This window comes from Geotrypetes seraphini, chromosome 5 (genome assembly GCF_902459505.1).
Source record: "Geotrypetes seraphini chromosome 5, aGeoSer1.1, whole genome shotgun sequence".
NCBI lineage: Eukaryota > Metazoa > Chordata > Amphibia > Gymnophiona > Dermophiidae > Geotrypetes > Geotrypetes seraphini.
In genome coordinates this window covers 269,903,191-269,925,604 of record NC_047088.1, presented here as the reverse complement: position 1 = coordinate 269,925,604, position 22,414 = coordinate 269,903,191, and the positions used below count along the sequence as shown (strand labels likewise).

General features: G+C 40.2%; 1 protein-coding gene across 1 annotated transcript in view; it reads left to right on the top strand.

The window, feature by feature from the left end:
* ADCY10 (adenylate cyclase 10) overlaps nt 1–22,414 on the top strand; it is an 803,671-nt gene that overhangs the window by 206,143 nt on the left and 575,114 nt on the right. The window contains exons 11-12 of the mRNA XM_033944139.1: nt 3,952–4,141; nt 13,100–13,155. Coding sequence (XP_033800030.1) covers nt 3,952–4,141; nt 13,100–13,155 — 246 coding nt within the window. The remainder of the gene's footprint in view (nt 1–3,951; nt 4,142–13,099; nt 13,156–22,414) is intronic.

Here is a 22,414-nt window from a genome sequence, read left to right as displayed (position 1 = left end):
TTATTCAGTGCAGTCATTGTGGTGCTTTAGTTCCAAGGCACACCATCTGGAGACTTGGCTTGCCCCATCTGTCTTCAGCTTGCTAGTATTAAGGACGAGTATTAAGGGGATTCCATCATCAGATGCATTAACCTTGGAACACAGGGCGAGGAGACCAAAATAGTGAAATGTCTTACCTTTTGTAAAGACTTTAGCTTTTTCTGAAATACTGCCTGCATATGGAAAGGGAGAGCAAAGAGTGAAAAACACAGAGGACTTTAATAGATGGCTCAGAGCCTGGTGTCATCAAGAAGGCTTCAGGTACATTGGAGGATGGGGAAATACATGTAAGGACAAGAAGCTATATTGCACTGATGGGCTACATATTACTACAGCAGGAAAAATAAATCTTGCAGAGAAATTTAGACAATATTTTTCTAGGCATTTAAACTAGAAGGTGGGGGTGGTGTATGTACGAAGGACAATTATAGAGACCACCCCCGGCAAAAGAAAAAATGTGATAGTAGTAAAGGCTGCAACATAAGCAATATCAGCAACTCATTTCTTAGTATTGCAACGGAAAGTGAAACGACACAAAAATCCATACGAAAAAGGAGATTATCGCTGAATAACAGCTGGAAAGCGATGACCACAAATGCTCGCAGTCTAAGCAACAAAGTTCATGATCTGCAAGCCCTGATATTAGAGGCAGATCTAGATATTGTTGCTATCACAGAGACATGGTTCAGTGAATCACATGGATGGGATGCAAACATACCGGGATATAATCTTTTTAGGAAGGACAGAGATGGTCATAAAGATGGAGGAGTAGCTCTCTATGTAAAGATCAATATCCAAGCGACCGAAATGCAAGGGACCTGGGGAGAGGAAGAAGCGATATGGATTGCTCTGAAAAGAGAAGATGGAACTTCTATCTACGTGGGAGTAGTCTACAGATCTCCGACTCAATCGCAGCAAATTGATAAGGATCTGATTGTGGATATCCAAAAGTTTGGAAGGAAAGAGGAGGTTCTGCTGTTGGGAGATTTCAACCTGCCGGATGCGGACTGGAATGTTCCGTCTGCGGAATCAGAAAGAAGTAGGGAGATTGTGGATTCCTTTCAAGTTTCAAGTTTATTAGGATTTTATATACCGCCTATCAAGGTTATCTAAGCGGTTTTACAATCAGGTACTCAAGCATTTTCCCTTTCTGTTCCGGTGGGCTCACAATTTATCTAACGTAGGCTCTGCTCAGACAAATGGTGACGGAACCCACAAGGGAAAAAGCGATATTGGATTTGGTCCTCACAAATGGAGAGAGTATCTCTAATGTTCAAGTGGGTGCTCACCTGGGTAGTAGCGATCATCAAACAGTTTGGTTTGATATAACGGCTAAAGTGGAGAGCGGCCGCACGATACTTAAAGTCCTAGATTTCAAACGTACGGACTTTGAAGTGAAATCTGTTTTTTATTAAGCAACAAGCCATAACAAATACAAACAGCAGACAAAAGTATTGGTAATTGTCCCCCCCCCAACAAAAGAAAACAGGGCTCCCCACCTCCCAAGAGGACTGGCAAATGTACGGACTTTAATGCAATGGGAAAGTACCTGAAGAAAGAGCTGTTAGGATGGGAGGACATAAGAGAAGTGGAAAGACAGTGGTCTAAGCTGAAAGAACATAGAACATAAGAACATAAGCGTTGCCTCTGCCGGGTCAGACCAGGGGTCCATCGTGCCCGGCAGTCCGCTCCCGCAGCGGCCCCCCAGGTCCATGACCTGAAAGTGTTCCCTACCTAACCTAAAATATCCATACCCTATTCGCTCAATGTCCTGTAAGGTAAACCTCTATCTGTATCCTGTTATTCCCTTTGCTTCCAGGAAATCATCCAGTCCCTTTTTGAACCCCAGAATTTATTTGGCTTTGGCAAAACTATAGTTAATGATTCTGCCATAGTACCTATAATGCAACCTTTAGTTAGTTGAGTCTGATACAAATTTTATAAATGAGGTAACAGGGTAATTTGAAATGATTTATAAAACTCTACCATGAAGCCATCACCACCTGGAGCGGATCCAACTCTAAGAGACTTCAACACTGTTTCTAATTCTTTTAGTGATATAGGCTCCTCTAAACTTCTTTTATTATGTTCGAAAATCTTCGGTTCATTAATTAACCTCAAAAATTCTAATCCATCCTTTTCCTTATTGTCATAAGGCTCAGAAGAATATAAGTTTTTATAAAAATTTAGGAATTGATTTAAAATATCTCCAATTTGAGTATGTGTAAAACCTTTATCATCCTTAATTGCAATAATTTTTGTTCTTCTTTTCTTTGCTTTAAGATAGTTTGCCAATAATCTTCCCCACCTTATTTGAGTTTCCATAATACAGAGTCTGCTGATAAAACAAATATTTCCTTACCAATTTTGAAGATATTTCATTATATTTGCCTTTTGCTTTTAATAGAGCCTGTGGAGTATTTTGCTCCCATTTGTCAATCAATTTAGACTCTAGATTTTTTTTAAAATTCTTTATTCATTTTAAATCATAAACAAGTGTACAATAATATATCCATTAAAATTTCAATATAACACTTGAAATTCTTGAACATATCATCTAAAATAAAAATATATATCCCCACTCCCACCCTACTTAAATTAACCAAAATTCTTGAATCATTTTAAAACAGACAATAGGGGGTAATAATAATAATAATAAAAAACGTCTAAAAAGTGTCCTAAGTGGCTACTTGGACGATCAAAAAACCTTATTAAAAGTTGGATAGCTCTAAGTCTAATAGATGCTGGCATTGTAATCTGGAAGCAGGGACTCTGGATCATTTAATATTCCATTGTCCTTGTATCATGGCCTTTTGGAAATCAATTTGGTCTCAAATTAATTGTTTATTAGAGGACCATGTAGCATTATCATATGATACAATTCTATTTGGTACATCAATGAGAATAAAAAGTCAAATTTCATCAAGCAATAATAAACTTTTATTGATTATGACATGAGTCGTCATACAACATATCACCAGGAATTGGAAAAATTATAGTAGACTTAACTATACTTTCTGGTGGAACTCATTGTGCCATATTTACAAAATAGAAAGAATAATTGCCATACAAAAAGGAAATTATAATAATTTTAAAAAGATTTGGGGGCCATTAACAACTTATTGCAATGATTAAACACATTTTCCATTGAAAGTACATTTATAATATGGGGGTGGGGGTGGTATAAAGTTCTATTTAAGGTTTAATCTTTAGATAAGAATGTAATATTTATACAAAATTTATGATTAAAATATTTGTGGGAAGGGTGGGTGGGGAGGGAATAAATTTATGTATTTAAGATTATAATAAAAGAATATTCAAGTGATGTGTATAAATTAAATGATGTAATATTGTGTACTTGATGTAAGATGAAAAATGAATAAAGACTGGAAAAAAAGAAGAAAAAAAAAGAAAATTATTGAAGACACAATCATTTGATAAATTTGTATCCTCCGTTTTAAATTTTTTATTCATTTTTATAACTTAGATCAAGTGTAACAGGAAATAGCATTTAAATTGTAAAACATCACTTGATTTGCTATATCATGTGAAAATCATGAAATTTAACCACCCTTTCCATCCCTAATACATCAAAAATATTCATATATTATTTAATAAAATAGCAAAAAATACCACCCCACCCACCCATTCCCATCCCTTCATAAATTTGTATCCTAATGCACTCTACTATCTTTTAAAATATGATGTATTTCTTATGCTTTACAATCAGATGTATTTCCACTATGAATTGTATTTTTCAATGCATGTTCATCTTTACTTGTGAACCGCCTAGAATCATTCCAGGTCTGGCGGTATATAAAAAATAAATTATTATTATTATTAATCTGCTTTCATGTCTCTGTGCATCTGAAGTAATTAGATAACACCTTTTTTATTGTCCCCTTGCGAAAGTTATCGGCAGAAAGGTGAACCTGGCTGCACGTTTGATGATGAATTACCTTGGGATCGTGTCATGTGATGAGGACACTTATCGGGATAGTAAACTGCCTCCCTACTTCTTCAGTGATCTGCCTGAAAAAGTCCTGAAAGGAGTGGCTCATCCTGGCATGATTTACCAATATTTGGGTAGCAAAGCGAAAACGTGAGTGCTAGATTAAGTGCATAAGGACCCTATGAGAGTTCTGGTCTCTATTTTGGAACTTGATGGGAGTTCCTCTGGTATGTGGAGTCTATGAGATTTGGGTTATACATGTAGCCAAACCCCTGGTTAGACATGTTGTATCTGGCTCAGGCAGCAAAAGAGAAAGTACCAAGCATCGGGTTAGAACAGAACAATGAAAGAAGAGGCACAGGAGATGTCAAAACCAGCCTTCAGTTACATATACTTTATTGGTCATTTTTCAAAGTCCAAAATCAAGTCTTTAATATACAAAATGAATGTCATATTGTATGCAATTTTCAAAGGAAGGGGAGGGGGTGGGTTTATAATTAGAGTAATAATTGGTATACATATTAAGTATGATATGCTTTTTCAATATTATAATACAGTATTATATAATAATATGTTGTATTTACAATGATCTATGAAGGATTATCAAGTGTGTACTCAATGAAATTGTATAAATTTATGTGATACACTTGTTATATGAAAAATGAATAAAAAACTAAAACAAACAAACAAAAAAAAAATGAATGTGGTTCCAACTCGGATCCAAGTTTCGGTGACTGTGTTGCCTTCCTCAGGGGACAACAAAGGACTAAAAATTTAATAAAATGACATAACATTAAAAATAATGTGCAGATATGATCCAAAACTTATGACACAGAAATGCAAATACCAAAATATAAAACACTAATACATAAAAATATCAATGCAGGAGATGTATTTTTTTAAAATTCTTTATTCATTTTTAGAACTTACAATAAGTGTATAAGCAAATAAAAACATTTTAACTTAAATACAACAATTAATAATCTGCAATAAATCAATTTAGAACTTATCTCCCCCCTCTCCCTTAATCAATAATAATCTTTGAACACATAAAAAATATTATAGGCCCCATCCTTACATTCCTTACATTTATACAAAGACTAAAATCTACCTACCCTCCCCCCCACCTTAGACATGCATATTTAAGGGGAAAAATAATATTCATTTGTTATAATAATTTGTAATAGGTTCCCAAACATTCTGAAATTTTCTTAAATCCCCCTGCTGTGTGGCTATTACCTTTTCCATTTTATATATATGACATAAAGAATTCCACCAGAAACTATAATTCAATCTATTCCAATTATTCGTAATCTGTTGTATGGCAACTCTTGTCATAATAAGTAAAAGCATATTATTGCTAGAAGATATTTGACTCTTAGCCCTCATTGGCATGCCAAACAATACAGTATCATACGATAATGCCACCGGATTTTTCAATAAACAATTTATTTGACCCCATATTGATTTCCAAAAAGCCAAAATCAATGGACAGTAGAATAACAAATGATCTAAAGTCCCAACTTCAAGGAGATGTATTAATATTTTACATATGCAATTTTTACATATTGATTTTATTCACATACATTCCATCTCGTTCCTTTTATATTTTGGTATTTGCATTTCTGTGTCATAAGTTTAGGATCATATCTGCATATTATTTTTAATGATATGTCATTTGATTAAATTTTTATTCCTTTGTTGTCCCCTCTTCTTTCTTTGTATCTGGCTCAGGAACAGGAAATACCTATCCCCTTCCTCTAACCCTGCGGTTATTATTTATTTTAGATTTAAAGAATTCTATATTAAGGAAATTTGTGGGGAAGATTGACTTATTCGTTTACTGCATTTTATAATGTTTGCTTGTGCTTGAAATTGTGGATGTAAATGTTTTGTACATTGCTTAGATTGAAGCGCTTCATAAATAAGTAAACTGAAAAAGCTTTCAGCTAAATCCAGGATCATGTCCCTTCCTCCTCTCTCCCACTCCTCATCCCGATTGCATCACTCCACACATCCGAATCATGGCACTGCCTTCTCAGTCCTTTATTTATTACCTGCCCATGTTTGAATTTGTCTTTCTGCTACCTGGGAGGAGCCTTCTATCCTGGACAGTGGGCTATTTCTTTTACAAATTTCTATCCGGGGCTATCCCATGCTTTTTTAGAAGATCTCCTTCACAGAGATTGCAAAGTCCATCGTTCAGTCAAGTGAGACGCAGTATTTATGTTGGCCATTTTTTTCAGCAGGCTTTTGAATGAGCTGATTACTTATTGTACTGATTATACTCCTCAACCATATCACTATCTTCTTTTATTATTAACCCCACGTCATCTTTATGGACTCTTTGCAGTATACCAAGTACTAGAAATAAATAAAAATAAAGATACCCCATCAGGGCTCATTTCTCTGGCTTTTCAGTTGTGCATACAAGTCCCAGGAAACTAAGAGGGTTAATTTGACATTAGTGGAGAATTGAAATTGGATGGAAATCATAGGCAGGATATTTTGAGGGCAGGATAGATAGATGTAGGACATATGTGCAAGATTTCTTTTTCTTTTGTTCTACCAATCCAGGGCCAGCAGTGACTTTCCCCATAGTCTGTTATTGAGAAAGACATGGGGGAAGCCACTGCTTGCCCTGGATCGGTAACATGGAATATTGTTACTCTTGGGTTTTGGCCAGATACTAGCGACCTGGATTGGCTACCATGAGAATGGGCTACTGGGCTTCATGGACCATTGGTCTGACCCAGTTAGCCTATTCTTATGGTCTTATGTACTTTTCTCCACTCCCTTATCCCTCAAGTCCTACTACTGAGAGTGGCAGGGATTAAACAAAATTCTCCTTATTTGTAATTCCTGCTGCAAAAGCAGACAAGATGAGTAAATCACTCATTAGATTCATTTACAGTTCAGAAGCTACCAGCCACAGACTCAGGAGTATCTAAATGCACAGCAACTGCTCCCAATAAAATAAAAATCGGCCAACTCCCTCTGACCTGAGGATACCCACCTGACATCCCCCCATACCTGACAATAGGCAGGAAGGGAACCCAAAATAGGATTGGCTCTATCACTTAAGATTGTAAATGGTAGCGAGCCTATTGCGTTATCAAGCAAAGCACCCGGTACACTTCCATCTCCAGTGGTCAATAGCTGCCAACAATGTATATGATAAACTGTTTTAGCTTTAAAAGAATTAAATAGAAATGCTGTTTCAGTCTATGTCTTGACCTGTCAATACCCTGAATGATAGTCAAGCAGTTTAACTCTTTGGGCTTGTAGCCTAAATATTACCAAGAGGACTCTGTGTTCCTTGAACAGGTCTTTTTTAATGGGTGATTTCAATTACTAAAATTTACTAGAGGACACACCGTCTAATGTTGGGAGGGGGGAGGTTTATATATTACTAGTCTTTAAGCCCGTTACATTAACGGGTGCTAGAATATATGTATGTCTGTCTTTCATTCTTTCTTTCTCTCTCTCTCCCCTTGGCCGCTTTCTGTCTCTCTCTTTCCTCGGCTGTCAACCATCACCCCTTGCCTGTTCCACCTGTCCAGCCGTAGGCCTTCTCCCTTCTTTTTACCTCCCCCTGTCCAGCAGCACTCCTTACCTGCTCCCCCTGTCCCTCTTCCCTGCTCCCCCTGTCCAGCAGCATTTCTTCCCTGCTCCCCAGTCACTCCTTCACTGCTCCCCTTATCCAGCAGCAGCCCTTCTCCTTTTGTTTTACCTCCCCCCTGTCCATCAGCACCTCTTCCTGCTCCCCCTGTCCAGCAGTAGGCCTCCCTTCCTTTCCCCCCTGTCCATCAGCACCTCTTCCTGCTCCCCCTGTCCAGCAGTAGGCCTCCCTTCCTTTTTTTCCCACCCAGTTCATCAGCACCTCTTCTTGCTCCCCCTGTCCAGCAGTAGGCCTCCCTTCCTCCCCCCCACCAGACCAGAATCTCCCCTTTCTCTATCTCCCCCAACAGTCCAACATATCCCTTCTCTCTATCTCCCATCAATCAAGCATCTCCCCTCTGTCTCCTCCTGTCAGCCGCTGCCGTTCGCCATCTCATCGAGCCGCTGCCGACAGGCTGGGTCCAGCTCCGGTGCGTTGCTCGTGCACAGCAGCGGGAGCTGCGTCACCAGCAGCAGCACCGCCATCGCCGCTTCTGGACACTGCGAGCGGCAGTTGATTGCAGAGCGCGCGAGGCCAGCTTTTCAACCTTTCTCGAGGGGGCGGGACACACTGGTGAGGAGCTTCGGGGGTTGCTGCTGTTAGCCCCGGCAGAGACGGAGCGGCCAAGGTGAGCGGGCAGCAGAGCCCTCGTGTGTCCCCCCCCTCCCTGGTGCCAGCGCCGCTCTCCCTCTCAATGGGCTGGGCTGGACCGTGGCTTCTTGGGAAGATGGGGCCTCAGCATTTTGTAGGGCCGGGTCTGGCGCCGCCGTGTAGGGCGGAAGCGGGAGGCGGGGCCTCAGCACCGGCCGGGCGGCTTGCGCGCCGCCGGCCCCCAGGAGCTCGAGGCCGGCGGCGGACATGCCTAGCGAGCCATGGTGCAGGAGGAGCAGAGATTGATCGGAGAGCAGGTGGTGACGTAAAACCTGCGCATGCGCACTCGTGTTTTCGCGACGGACCAGGGAACATGTTTTTTTAGTGCGCATGCGCGGCCTATCATTTTATTATATTAGATTATTCATACTGGGAAAAATAATAGTGGGAATGATGGGAGGGAAGGGAGGTAATTTTATGTATTATAAGATAAATTAGAAAGATTGTCAAGTGATATATTTAATTTTAATGTTTTGATGTTTGTACACTTGATGTAAGATTGAAAATGAATAAAGATATAAAAAAAAAAAATTTACTAGAGGATGGAAAGGTTTAAATATAAAAAAACTCACAGACTTATCCACAATCAATACAGGAGACCAATCAAACGCAATGCAGTTGCCAGAGCTAGAAGCTAAACAAAAAAAGGCCTCAGTTAAGCTTCATATAGCCAAAAAAACTCCCAGTAAGAAAATTTTTCAAACTGTTCTTTATTACAGTCTCCCAAAAAGACAAATGCACACAGCAGCTGCTATAGCTGAAAAACCACTATAAGATGACCTTATTAAACTCCACCTACAGAAATGCCTTCTATTCTATGGTATGGTTTAAACCCAGAGAAGTCACCGATTGCAAAGTAAAGATTCGATGTTCTTTCTGGTGCAAGTAATGCCTAATATCATCATGGCAGATGGTTAACGTGACCATTTATCAAAAGGGGACATCTATTAATTGTTAGTCCCGCCCCCAATCCCGCCCTAGCCCTGCCCTCAATCCCACCCCCAATTTATTCCATTCATTTTTCATGTACACATAATATCTTAATTCATAATGGTAACCATAAAATTAAAAACCCCACAAAGCACACTATACGCAGAGAAAATGTTAATTATCATTTATATTGGGGGGGGGGTCAAAGATGTCAAGGCAGATGACTTTAAAATATGCAATGTCACCTCAGTAACTATAGAAAAATAGACAAATATAGTGCAAAATATAGACCTACTTTTGCTGTCTGGTGATTTCATGAGTCTATGGTTGCGTTTCTTTCTGACTGTGCATCCAATATTTCTTTCTGCACTCAGGCCCAACAATTGTCCCTTTCTATTCCCTCCCTCCTTCCTTCCTATGTCCTTAGTGCCCCAGTGCCTTCTTCCTATGTCCTTAGTGCCCCTTCCTTGCCAAAGCCAGCCTGACTGCCTGCCTCCCCCTCACTGCCTTCCAGCTTTTGTTCCACCCCCCTCCCCCGAAGCCAGCCAGCCAGCCTCCCTCCCTTCCTGCCGCACCACATATGAGAAAGCTGAACTGCAGCTAGGACTACTTCCTGCCAGTCTGTCTGCCTGCCTCTCTCCCTCCCTCCGAAGCCCAGCTGATTCTTCTGCTTCCCGTTCCACCGCCACTGCCCGCTACTACTTCCTGCCCTTGCCGAACAACTGCAGGAAAGGTATGTCCCGGCGCCGGCCCAGAAGCCTTCTCCCTGACGCCAATTCTGATGTCAGGGAGGAAGTTCCGGTCCAGCCAGGCATCGATTGGCTGGCCTGGAACTTCCTCTCCGATGTCAGAATTGATGTTGGGGAGAAGGCTTCTGGGCTGGCACCGGGACATGCCTTTCCAGCTGTTGTTGCGGCAAGGGCAGGTAAAGCAGGGAGAGAGCCCATTCTCCCGTGATTGCCTGTCCCGTTGTCCCCAAACACAGGTTCGGGACGCCGACGTTGAAAATGGGACATTTTGGCATCCTGAAGCTATGCGTGTGGACAACGGGATGGGGGGATCAGAAAAAGGGATGGTCCAGTTCAAAATGGGACGTATGGTCACCTTACGAATGGTGGGCAGTCGCCTTCAGCTGTTCCAGTACCCAAGAGCGAAAACATAGAAACATAGAAATAGACGGCAGATAAGGGCCCACGGCCCATCTAGTCTGCCCACCTTAATGTCCCTCCCCTACCTTTGCCCTGTGAAGAGATCCCATGTGCCGATCCCATTTTGCCTTAAAATCAGGCACGCTGCTGGCCTCAATCACCTGAGGTGGAAGACTATTCCAGCGATCAACCACTCTTTCAGTGAAAAAGAATTTCCTGGTGTCACCTCGTAGTTTCCCACCCCTGATTTTCAACGGATGCCCTCTTGTTGTCGTGGGACCCTTGAAAAAGAAGATATCTTCCTCCGCCTCGATGCGGCCCGTAAGATACTTGAACGTCTCGATCATGTCCCCCCTCTCTCTGCGCTCCTCGAGCGAGTATAGCTGTAATTTGTCAAGCCGTTTTTCGTATGGTAGATCCTTGAGTCCCGAGACCATCCGGGTGGCCATTCTTTGCACCGACTCCAGTCTCAGCACATCCTTGCGATAATGCGGCCTCCAGAATTGCACACAGTATTCCAGGTGGGGGCCTCACCATGGATCTATACAATGGCATAATGACTTCCGCCTTACGACTGACGAAACCCCTTCGTATGCAGCCCATGATTTGTCTTGCCTTGGACGAAGCCTGCTCCACTTGATTGGCAGACTTCATGTCCTCACTGACGATTACCCCCAAGTCTCGTTCTGCTACCGTTTTTGCTAGGATCTCGCCATTAAGGGTATAAGACTTGCATGGATTCTGGCTGCCCAGGTGCATAACTTTGCATTTTTTGGCATTGAAGTTGAGTTGCCATGTCCTAGATCATCGCTCCAGTAGGAGTAGGTCGTGCATCATGTTGTCGGGCACTGAATCTTCGTCTGTTGTGCATTTGCCCACTACATTACTCAGTTTGGCGTCATCGGCGAATAATGTTATTTTACCTCGAAGCCCTTCTGCCAAGTCTCTTATAAAGATGTTGAATAGGATTGGGCCCAAGACTGAGCCCTGTGGTACTCCACTAATCACCTCCGTCATTTCGGAGGGGGTGCCGTTCACCACCACCCTTTGGAGCCTACCTCCAAGCCAGCTCCCAATCCATTTCGTCAATGTGTTACCTAATCCTATAGAACTCATCTTGCTCAGTAACCTGCGGTGTGGTATGCTATCGAATGCTTTGCTAAAGTCCAGGTACACGATGTCCAGGGACTCCCCTATATCCAGCTTCCCCGTTACCCAGTCAAAGAAGCTGATCAGGTTGGATTGGCAGGATCTCCCCTTAGTAAATCCATGTCGGGGATCCCGTAGATTCTCCTCATCCAGGATCTTATCTAATTGGTGTTTGATTAGAGTTTCCATTAGTTTGCTCACTATCGATGTTAGACTCACTGGTCTGTAGTTTGCTGTCTCCATTTTTGAGCCTTTCTTGTGGAGTGGAATGACGTTAGCCGTCCTCCAGTCCAACGGGACGCTGCCTGTACTAAGGGAGAGGTTGAAGAGCGCGGACAGTGGCTCCGCCAAGACATCACTCAGCTCCCTAAGCACCCTGGGGTGCAGGTTGTCCGGCCCCATTGCTTTGTTAACCTTGAGCTTTGACAGCTCACCGTAGACACTGCTGGGCGTAAACTCAAAGTTACTAAACGGGTCAACTGAGCCAACCCTTGTCTGTAGCTGAGGGCCGAGCCCTGGCGCTTCTCGGGTGAAGACTGAGCAGAAGTATTCATTTAATAGTTGGGCTTTTTCCGAATCCTTTTTCCACATAGTCTCCGTCTGGTTTCCTAAAACGTACAATCCCGCCTGAGTTTTTTCTTCTATCACTGATATACCTGAAGAAGGATTTATCTCCCTTCTGGATGTTCTTTGCTAGAGACTCCTCCATGAGGAATTTAGCCTCCCTGACTGCTGTTTTGACGGCTTTTGATTTGGCCAGGTAGTCTGCTCTAGAGTCCTGCTTCCCTGATTGTTTGTAAGAGATGAATGCTTTTTTCTTCTCCTTGATCAGGTCTGAGATCTCCGCAGTAAACCACTGTGGCTTATTGTTCCTTCGCCGTTTACTTACTGATTTTACATAGCGGTTTGTTGCTTCTTGTATGGTTGCTTTCAAAGTGTATTCTGTTGCTTTTGAAGGCAATGCTCCACTAAGGGCTCCTTTAATTCTTTTGCTGTTATACAGTGTCTGGGCTCTGTTAATCGAATACATAATTGCCTAGACATCTGACTCACAAAGTACAGGAAGTGCAGGACGTGTCAGCATGTAATCAAAGGTTTTATTTGATTTTACATCCAAAAAGGAAGGCCCCTCTTTCATCATAGGGCATGTCAGCATCAACGTGTCTACATGGAGGTACTAGTAGTTACCGTATGCCAAACTGATGTCTGGCATAAATATTAGCATCTAAACGCAACATCTATGCACACATTTTATGGTATTTTATTTCCCCTCCTTTGACATGTCCATGTCCTTCCTGTCCCCTCTTCCCCTGTAAGTATGTGATATAGCATTTTGGCTTGTAATTACAGATTACGACTGCTAAATGGCTAATGTGCTGACTGCACTGCTTATGTATATAGTGGCATTGATCTTTTTTCTGTGTAGATTTGCAATTTATTGACTTTAGTTTATGACGTTTTTTCCATGAGCACAGAATCTGGAAAACTATTCTATTTTTAAAAAGTATCACTGAGAATGAATTGAATTCAATTAACTTCTGACTGCCCATCGTTCTCTTTCAAATACAGAACAATTGGAAAATCCTATCTGAGTGCAAAGAGAAACCCGAATTACCCTTTGTTAGGTAAGTAGTGGCTGCATTTCTCTGGATTATTATAGCTAAGAGCCTCTAGATGGCCTTTCTCATTAATGAAAATGGAATGTTGTCTCCCAGCTATCTAATCTAATTTGAGATTTCTGAGTTGCACTATGCCTAGATAAGTTCAAAGTGACTTACAAAACAATTTAAATGGATACAATTTAGTACAGTACAGGAAGCTCCTTCGTGGTATATGAGAATACAGTTAAGAGAGGGGTAATAATGCACAGGAGAGCTAGAACTGTTTGAAAGGGACACTATGAGGTAAAGATTTCCCTACAGTGCAATTTCTAAAGAGATGCAGATTAGTGCTATACACGGATGTTAATGTGGTACAGTCAGTGATGCTATGATGTTGAGCTTGTCTGTAGTAGTCCATTGTCGGATGATTGGGCTTTGGACATGGTCAATATAGGTTAACGGGTGATTTGTGGACACATTGGTTGGTTTTCTTGGTTGAGTATGGTGTCAAAGAGGTAGATTTTTAGTTTCTTTTGAAATGTGAGGTATTTCGGTTTGGAAATGATAGTTGTGGGGAGGTTGTTCCAAAACTTTGTACCAATATATGTGAACTTGGTGTAGGTACGTTTGTACTCGAGGCCATTTGAAGAGGGGTAGTTCAGAAGGGATATTATAAAAAAAATGTATGGAAGTTTGAGAACCATTAACTAAATATTGTAAGGATTGATTTATTTATATAAATGATGAATACATACACATCCAGGGAGGGGGAGGTGGGTATGTTTTGGCACTGGTTAAGAGGTATAGATAGGTTGTTTACAGGTATTTTTATGAGGTGTTGGTTAATTGGAAATGGGTGGGGGAAAATAAGTCTTGTCTTTATTATATTAAGTTTATTGTGCTGTAATGTTTATATTATATGTAAATGCATCATCTCTTGTGCACATTTGAAGTTTTAAAAATGAATAAAGAATTAACCACCCCCCCCCAAAAAAAAAAAAGGAGAGGGGTAGTTCAATTGGAGTTTACTAAGATTCCTGTCCAAGGTGGGCCATGAGGGATTAAGAATAAGTCTGAGTGGTGGTGTGGAATTTCCATGGAGGATTCGGAAGATTATACATGATCTTCCTTTGTAACCCTCCTTCTATAATAACTCTTTTGTAATCCACCTTGAATCGCAAGGTAATGGTGGAAAAGAAATCTTGTAATGTAATGTAATATCTTGAAGTTAACAAGTAAAACTCCAGATTTTCTGAAATTTACTAATATAACCTTTTTGCGTTGCTATTGTGAGCTCAATTTTGTATATATGACACACAGAATTCCACCAAAAATTATAATTTTACTTGTTGTTATTATATAATACATGAGTATTTCAATAATTTCACAGTAAGGATAATTTTATGATTTATTGAATAGGGAGGGGGGGAGGGACTATTAGATTCAATAAGGATGATATAAATGTTAGATTTCTTTTATAATATTTAAAATATTATAGAATTTTAATTTGTAATGAAATGTTAAATTTGATGTTATATGAGAGTTAATCAAGTGTGTATCTTTAAGTTTTAAATGAGTTTATTTGCTACACTTGTTGTAACATACGAAAATGAATAAAGAATTAAAAAAAAAATATCTTGAAGTTTATTCTAGTATTGATGGGTAGCCAATGTAGCTGTTTGAGGCAGGTAGAAACTGAGTCGTATGTTCTCAACTTGAAGATGAGTCTGATTGCTGTGTTTTGTATTAGTTGTAGTTTGCGGGCCAGTGTTATGTTGATACCTATATAGAGGGAGTTGCAGTAGTCAACTTGCGACAAAACTAGCATTTGTACAAGGATGGTTCAGTGTCGCTAATGAAAATAGGGCCTTATGAGTTGCAGCTGTCTCATGGAAAAGAAGGCTTTCCTCCAGAGGTTTGTGGTCCAAGGGATAGGGTTGAGTCCAGGATGACACCCAGTACTTTGGATGACTCATCTATGCCTATTTTTTCTCTAGATGGCAGTACAGTGTTATTGGGAGCTGTTTGTAGGGAGGTGTGAAAACAGAGGGTTTTGGTTGTATTCAGTTTGAGGTTATTGATTTTGGCCCATGATTGTATCTTATTCATGTTATCAGCGATTTTGTGTGATTGATCTAGCTAATTGTTTTGGGGATAAGGAGGAGGATGTCATCTGCGTATGATAGCTAGCATTCGTTGTTGGTGAGTGTAATGTCACTGAGAGAGCTCATAAAAAGATTGAACAGAAAGGGTGAAAGGAGGGAACCTTGAAGTACCCCACAGAAGGCTGTCCAACTATTGGAGAGAACTCCATCTTTGCGGATGAGGTATTCTCTGTTTCGTAGGAAGTTGAACCAGTTAAATGTGGTGCCTTTGATTTCTATGTCTGCCATTTGCTATTTTCATTAAGAGAAGGTGGTGGTTCTCAGGATCAAAAGCAGCGGAGATGTCGAAATGAAGGCGTGCAGCTTGATGGTCTGTGCTTAGTATTTGTTGATTTTAGTAGTAAGGGTGAGAAGAATTGAAGGCACTGCAGATGCTGATCAATTCGGCTGCTAGATTGATTACAGGGGTTCCAAGGAGTTCACATATATCCCCTATACTGAAACAATTACACTGGCTACCTATTCAGCAAAGAGTACATTTTATGATCATTGCACTATAGATCAGATATTGTACCATATTGCTCCAAGGGTACTATAAGAGTTGTTTGAAATTGATCAACCTAGAAGAAACCTAAGGTCTGAAAACACTATGAAATTGAGTTTTGAGGGGAAGATGCCTATCACTCATGTTAGAATTGGAGCATCAATGATGTCAGTGGCAGGTGTCTAACTTTGGAATGCTCTGCCAGGCATATTGCGATTTTGTGTTGGAAAGATCAATTTTAGGAAAATGTTGAAAACGCAGCTCTTTGTTAATGTTTTCCTATGAAAATGTTGCTACTTATGTTCTTCCTGTAATATACAGTGCCAACGAATATCTGGGTTTTAACTTTTTATAATTTTATTGTTGAATGTTTAATTGCTAAGATGTTTGTCCATTGTTTGTCCACATTCATGCGACTAAAGGACGATTATGTGTTTAACCAATATGTTAACTGCATAGTTCTATTCGGAATACCCTGTATCCCCTTCGCTTGCTGTATAGCTAATAACAAGGGTTCCAATACAATATCAAAAAGCAAAGGAGACAAAGAACAGCCTTGTCTAACCCCTCTTTGCAAACTAAAACTATCTGAGAAATTATTATTAATATACAATCTAGCACTCGGGGAGCTATACAAGGATTGAATCATTTGTATAAATCCTGAACCTATACCAAACCATTCCATAGCTTGATACATGAAGGTCCATTCAACACGATCAAAAGCCTTCTTTGCATCCAAGGAAACAGAAAAGGCCGGATTTTTCATATCTTTTGTTAAGTATAACATTTGAAAAGTCAACCTGGTGTTATTAGATGAATGTCTTTGAGCAACAAATCCTGTTTGGTGCATTCCAATAATATGTGGGAGAGCCTTGGCTAATCTTAATGGCAATGTTTTAGCTAATAGTTTTTCATCCACATTTATTAAAGAAATAGGCCTGTAATTTGAAACCAACGTGGGATCTTTATTTGGCTTTTGCAAAACTATGGTTAATGATTCTGCCATAGTGCCTGTGATGCAACCTTTATTGAGTTGAGCCTGATATAAGTTTAACAAATGAGGCAATAGGGTATTTTGGAATTTTTTTATAAAACTCTACTGAAAAACCATCACCACCCAGAGTGGATCCAACTCTTAAGGACTTCAAGGCCATTTGTAATTCATTTAATGATAAAGACTTATCTAAACTTCTTTTTATATGTTCAGGAATTTTGGGTCTTTCTAATAATTTCAAAAATTCTAAACCATCTTTTTCTTTATCTGAATAAGGCACAGAAGAATAAAGAGTCGTATAAAAATGTAAAAATTGTTCCAAAATAGCATTAATTTGAGAGTGAATATTACCTTTCCCATCTTTAATTGCCATTATTTTTGTTTTTCTTTTCTTTGCTTTGAGATAGTTTGCCAATAATCTTCCAGCCTTATTTGAATTTCCATAATACATAGCTTGCTGAGAAAATAGATCATTCCTAATCAATCTAGAAGAAATCTCATTATATTTACATTTAACTTTTAAAAGAGCTTGTAGTGTAGAGTGCTCCCATTTATTAACCAATTTAGATTCTAAAATTTTAATCTCTTTTTTGAGATTAGAAAATTGTATTTTAACCTGTTTCTTAATATATGCTGATAATGAGATAATTTGCCCTCTCATGGTAGCTTTAAAAGCGTCCCAAAAAGTTACTATAGAGATTTCCTCTTTATTATTAAATTGAAAATATTAATTCATTTTTAATTGAAAGTCTTCACAAAATTTTGGATCTGCAAGCAATGTATTATCAAATCTCCATACAGGTCTGCTATTATCTTGATCAACAATTTTAAGTTTAACCCACATCCCTCCATGATCAGATAAAATAATTGGATCTATAGAGGCTTGTGTTATCTGTTGTACCAATTGGTCTGAAACAAAGATGTAATCTATCCTTGAAAAGGATTTATGAACATGAGAACAAAATGAAAATTCCCACCCACCAAAATGAAGTATTCTCCATATATCTTTTAAATTACAAGATTGTACAAAATTATCTAGTCCTAGTGATTTCATAAATTTACCAGGATTTTTATCCATTAGAGGATTCATAACAGCGTTAAAGTCCCCTGCCACTACTAGATTAGAAGCAGTCAGTGGTAAAATTAACTATTGTAGAGATTTAAGAACTCAATTTGATTAGAATTAGGGGCATATACATTAAAAAGCACCATGGAGTATTTCCCATGCTCATTTCTACTTGTACCCATCTTCCTAAAGGATCTGAAGCGACCAAATTAAATGATGCATTACATTTCCTATTCACTAAAATAGCTACTCCAGCCTTATGCTCTACAGCAGAGGCAAAAAAAGCAATGTTTTACCCAATCTCCCTCCAGTTTTGTACATTCTATAGCAGCCAAATGTGTCTCTTGGATATAGCAGATATCCGCATTGTGTTGTTTTAAATATAATAATGTTTTTTTTCCTTTTAATCGGATGGTTGAGGCCATTAACATTTAATGATAGTATCTTAAAATCCATTATACCAATTATACTTAATATATACAATAACCAATATGTAATGAGTATAAATTAAATTATCATTTTCCCCATATTTAAAAACTAAAATAAAATCCCCTATCCCACCCATCTCCTCTCCTCCATATCCCCACCCCACCCCCTCCCACTCCTCCTAAACTATTACAGAAAACTTGGAAACACACATATGATATCAGGTGATAACCCCCTACAGGCAAAACTAGAAATTTATTATATACTTATAATAAGCCACTTAATTTTATAAAATAAATCATATATTTATATAATTGATCTAATCTTTATAACATCTATACTAAACTATTAATGATTATAAATTCTTAATTGAAATATTCCATCACAACTCCATATTTTAAAATTAAAAACTAATTTTATGTGTGTTTATGAGAAATCTATTGTAATAACTAGTATTACTAAATTATAATTTTTTAATATAAATATATAGTCTTAGGTATATCATAAAATTATTACTCCAAACTATACAGTATCCATTTATACTTATTCCATTTAGTAATCCTATATTCTCTTATCATTCCCTAACTATCATTATTTATACTTTTACTTTCACTTATGAATACATTCTCCTCAATTAAATAATTAAATTAAAAAAACATTCAATTATTTTAAATCAAAAATATATTTCATCATACTTAAATTTTAGAATTTCCCTGTATACTAATATAATTTTTATCATTTCCAATTTATTATTACTGTATTTTCACTCATATACCGCGCACCCATGTAAAACACACACACGGGTATAGCGCGCGGGAAACTAATTTATGTAAATAAATTTTTATATACCGCGCACACCCATATACCATGCATGCCGTCCCGACTCTCCCGTCGCTGCCCGACTCTCCTTTCTCCCGCCCCGACTCTCCTCTGGCCACCCCGACTCTCCTTTCGCCCGCCCCGACTCTCCTCTCGCCCGCCCCGACTCCCTTCTCCCCCTTGAAGTCCTGTCCCCCCTTGAAGTCCTGTCCCCACCCTGAAAGCCTGATGCCCCCCCGAAATCCAATTCACCCCCTGCAGGACCGCTCGCACCCCCACCCCGAAGGACCGCTCGCACTCGCACTTGCACCCGCACCCGCACCCCCACCCCGATGGACCGCTCGCACCCCCACAGCCTCCCCACCTCGCCCCATCATGAAGAAGCTGCCTACCGTTGTCCTGCTGCTTCCTCTGCCGGCTGTCCCGCCCCTTCTCTGAGCCCTGCATCTGCGCTGCTTCCTCTTCCGGTGGTCCCGCCCTTTCTCTGATGTCAGAGAAAGAGTGGGACCGCCGGAAGAGGAAGCAGCGCAGACGCAGGGCTCAGAGAAGGGGCGGGACCGCCAGCAGAGGAAGCAGCAGGACAACGGTAGGCAGCTTCTTCATGATGGGGGGGAGGTGGGGGTGCGAGCGGTCCATCGGGGTGGGGGTGCGGGTGCGGGTGCAAGTGCGAGTGCGAGCGGTCCTTCAGGGTGGGGGTGCGAGCGGTCCTGCGGGGGGGGTGAATCGGACGTCGGGGGGGAACTATGTAAAACAAAATGTGTACAACACGCTCATGAATATAACGCGCATGGTTATACTTGGTTTGTAAAATCGTGTATAACGCGCGCGTTATATGCGTGAAAATACGGTACTTATCATTAATATCCTAGGAGACTATTTATTTCATGTACTTAATATTAATAGAATAAATAATTATCCCATAAACCATAATAGTTAAATTAATTATACAGCTATAAACATCAATCAATAGTTTCTTTATACTTATATAATTTCATTTCAATGACGATTGAACTAAAATAAGGTTCCAAACAAAATTCCTTTCAATATGCATATCCATGCACCTCCATCTCAAAGCAAAAAACCCCCACAAAACTCAAATATACTTTATGTCCTTAAACTTCTCCCACATTAACAAAAGAGGAAAATTTATCACCAAAATCTTTACAATCTAGCACTTATAACAAGTTCTCTATATTTTGACTCGCTTCAAAAGTAAATTAGCTGAGTCATATTTTGTTTACTAAAAAAATGAGACGGAAGTACTTAAGCACATACATTGAAAGGGACTTTATATCCCTTCCACATATTCTTCATTTACATTCTCTCTCTTCCCCAAATTTACACATTAGCCAAAGATATGATTGCATTCTCTGTTCTTAATTCCCTCAAACCACAGGTTAATGTTTATTTAGCATAAATATTATGAAACCAGCATTTGTCATTCACGCTAGCATTTACTATCCATAGTACTAAAGAAGATAAAACACCTCTGCATCCAACTTCCTGACTTTTGTCCGTAACTCGGGGCAGAGCGGGAGCAGAGTAAGGCATACTCTGGGCGTGGGAGCGAACTCTACCCCCTCCCCTCCCCTCCCGACGGTGCACCGCTGAGCCAGTTGGAAGGCTCAGCGGGATCTCCCCAACAGTTTAAAATTTTGTTTTTGCCGGTTTCAGTTTCTTTTACATCTCGCTGGACCTCAACACCTCCCCCCACGGACCGGGAGCACTCGGGGCAGAGCGGGAGCAGAGTAAGGCACACTCTGGGCGTGGGAGCGAACTCTGCCCCCTCCCCTCCCGACGGTGCACTGCTGAGCCAGTTGTAAGGCTCAGCGGGATCTCCCCAACAGTTTAAAAGTTTGATTTTGCCGGTTTTAATTTCTTTTACCTTCTCGCCGGTCCTCAACACCCCCCTCCACAACCCACTCTCCTACCCAGACACTAAACACAGCCAACAACCTAACCACTGGAAACTACACTGCCTCTACCAGCAGCCCCACCTCCATAATGAAGCTAATTCCACAAACAAACACCCAGATTATTCTATTAATAATCCTTCTCATATCCAGCTGTAAGGTAGAAGCAAACAACCTACCCAACATTCCCACTAGCTCAATTGCAATCAAAACCCTTCACCCTAACAGGAGAGTTCCAATAGACAGAAACTCCAACCACCAAACAAGCGTTCAACACCCCATAACACCAGCATGGGGAAGAAGAGCAACACAACCCAAGACCAAACCGCACCATAACCCAAATTCACTCATCTACCCTAAAACGATTCACAACCACCAAACTGGAACAAACTACCGGTGCAGGTGATCAAGGCCACTAGCGTGCTCGACTTTAAGAATAAATGGGACATCCATGTGGGATCTCTAAGTGGGTCGAGCAACACTCTGACTTAGTGGGGTGGGTCAGTAGAGTGGGCAGACTTGATGGGCTATAGCCCTTTTCTGCTGTCATCTTTCTATGTTTCTATGTTTCTAAACCACCACCCTTAACTGTGCCTACTTAAACGTCAGAGCCCTAGGTCCAAAAACAGAACTTATAAAAACCTGGATAAAAAATGAAAACCTAGACTGCCTCTTCCTCACAGAAACCTGGCTAACATCAGACACAGACCCAAGAATTACAGAAGTCTGCCCTCAAGGATACAAAATTACAGTGACCTGCAGAGAGAAAAAAAGAGGAGGTGGATTAGCGATCTTACTCAAAGACTCCCTAACCTTAAACATATTGGAAAAAATCTCCACCCCTTACATGGACCTTTTAGCATGTCAAATCTCTTTCACCGCACTGAAAAACTCACTAAACTGCATGCTTTGTTATATAACACTGGGAAACTGGGCCATGGTTAGATCCGAATTTGAAAACTTCATATACCAAAACTCACTTACAGCAGCACACAATCTTATCCTAGGAGACCTAAACCTTCATCTTGAAGACCATTCATCCAAGCTAGTAGACAATCTACTTTTCTTTCCTCAATGCCCTATCCATCCAAATTTTAAACCCACAAACTACTCATGAGAAAGGACACCAACTGGACATTGCAGCCTTCATGACCCATCAAACATCTACTTCAGAAATTCAAACGTCTAATGGAACCTGATCCCCATCCCTCTGGTCAGACCACTACACTTACACCTTCAACATCATCTGGACCAAAAACAAATCCAAACCAATATCCAAAATAGTAACCTACACATCACGCAAACGCATCGAGCCCGCCATTTTCTGGTCAAAAATAGACGAAACAATCCAAGAAGATAACCCCAAAGACTTCATTTCACACTGGGGCTATTTGAGCAACAACATCCTTGATGAAC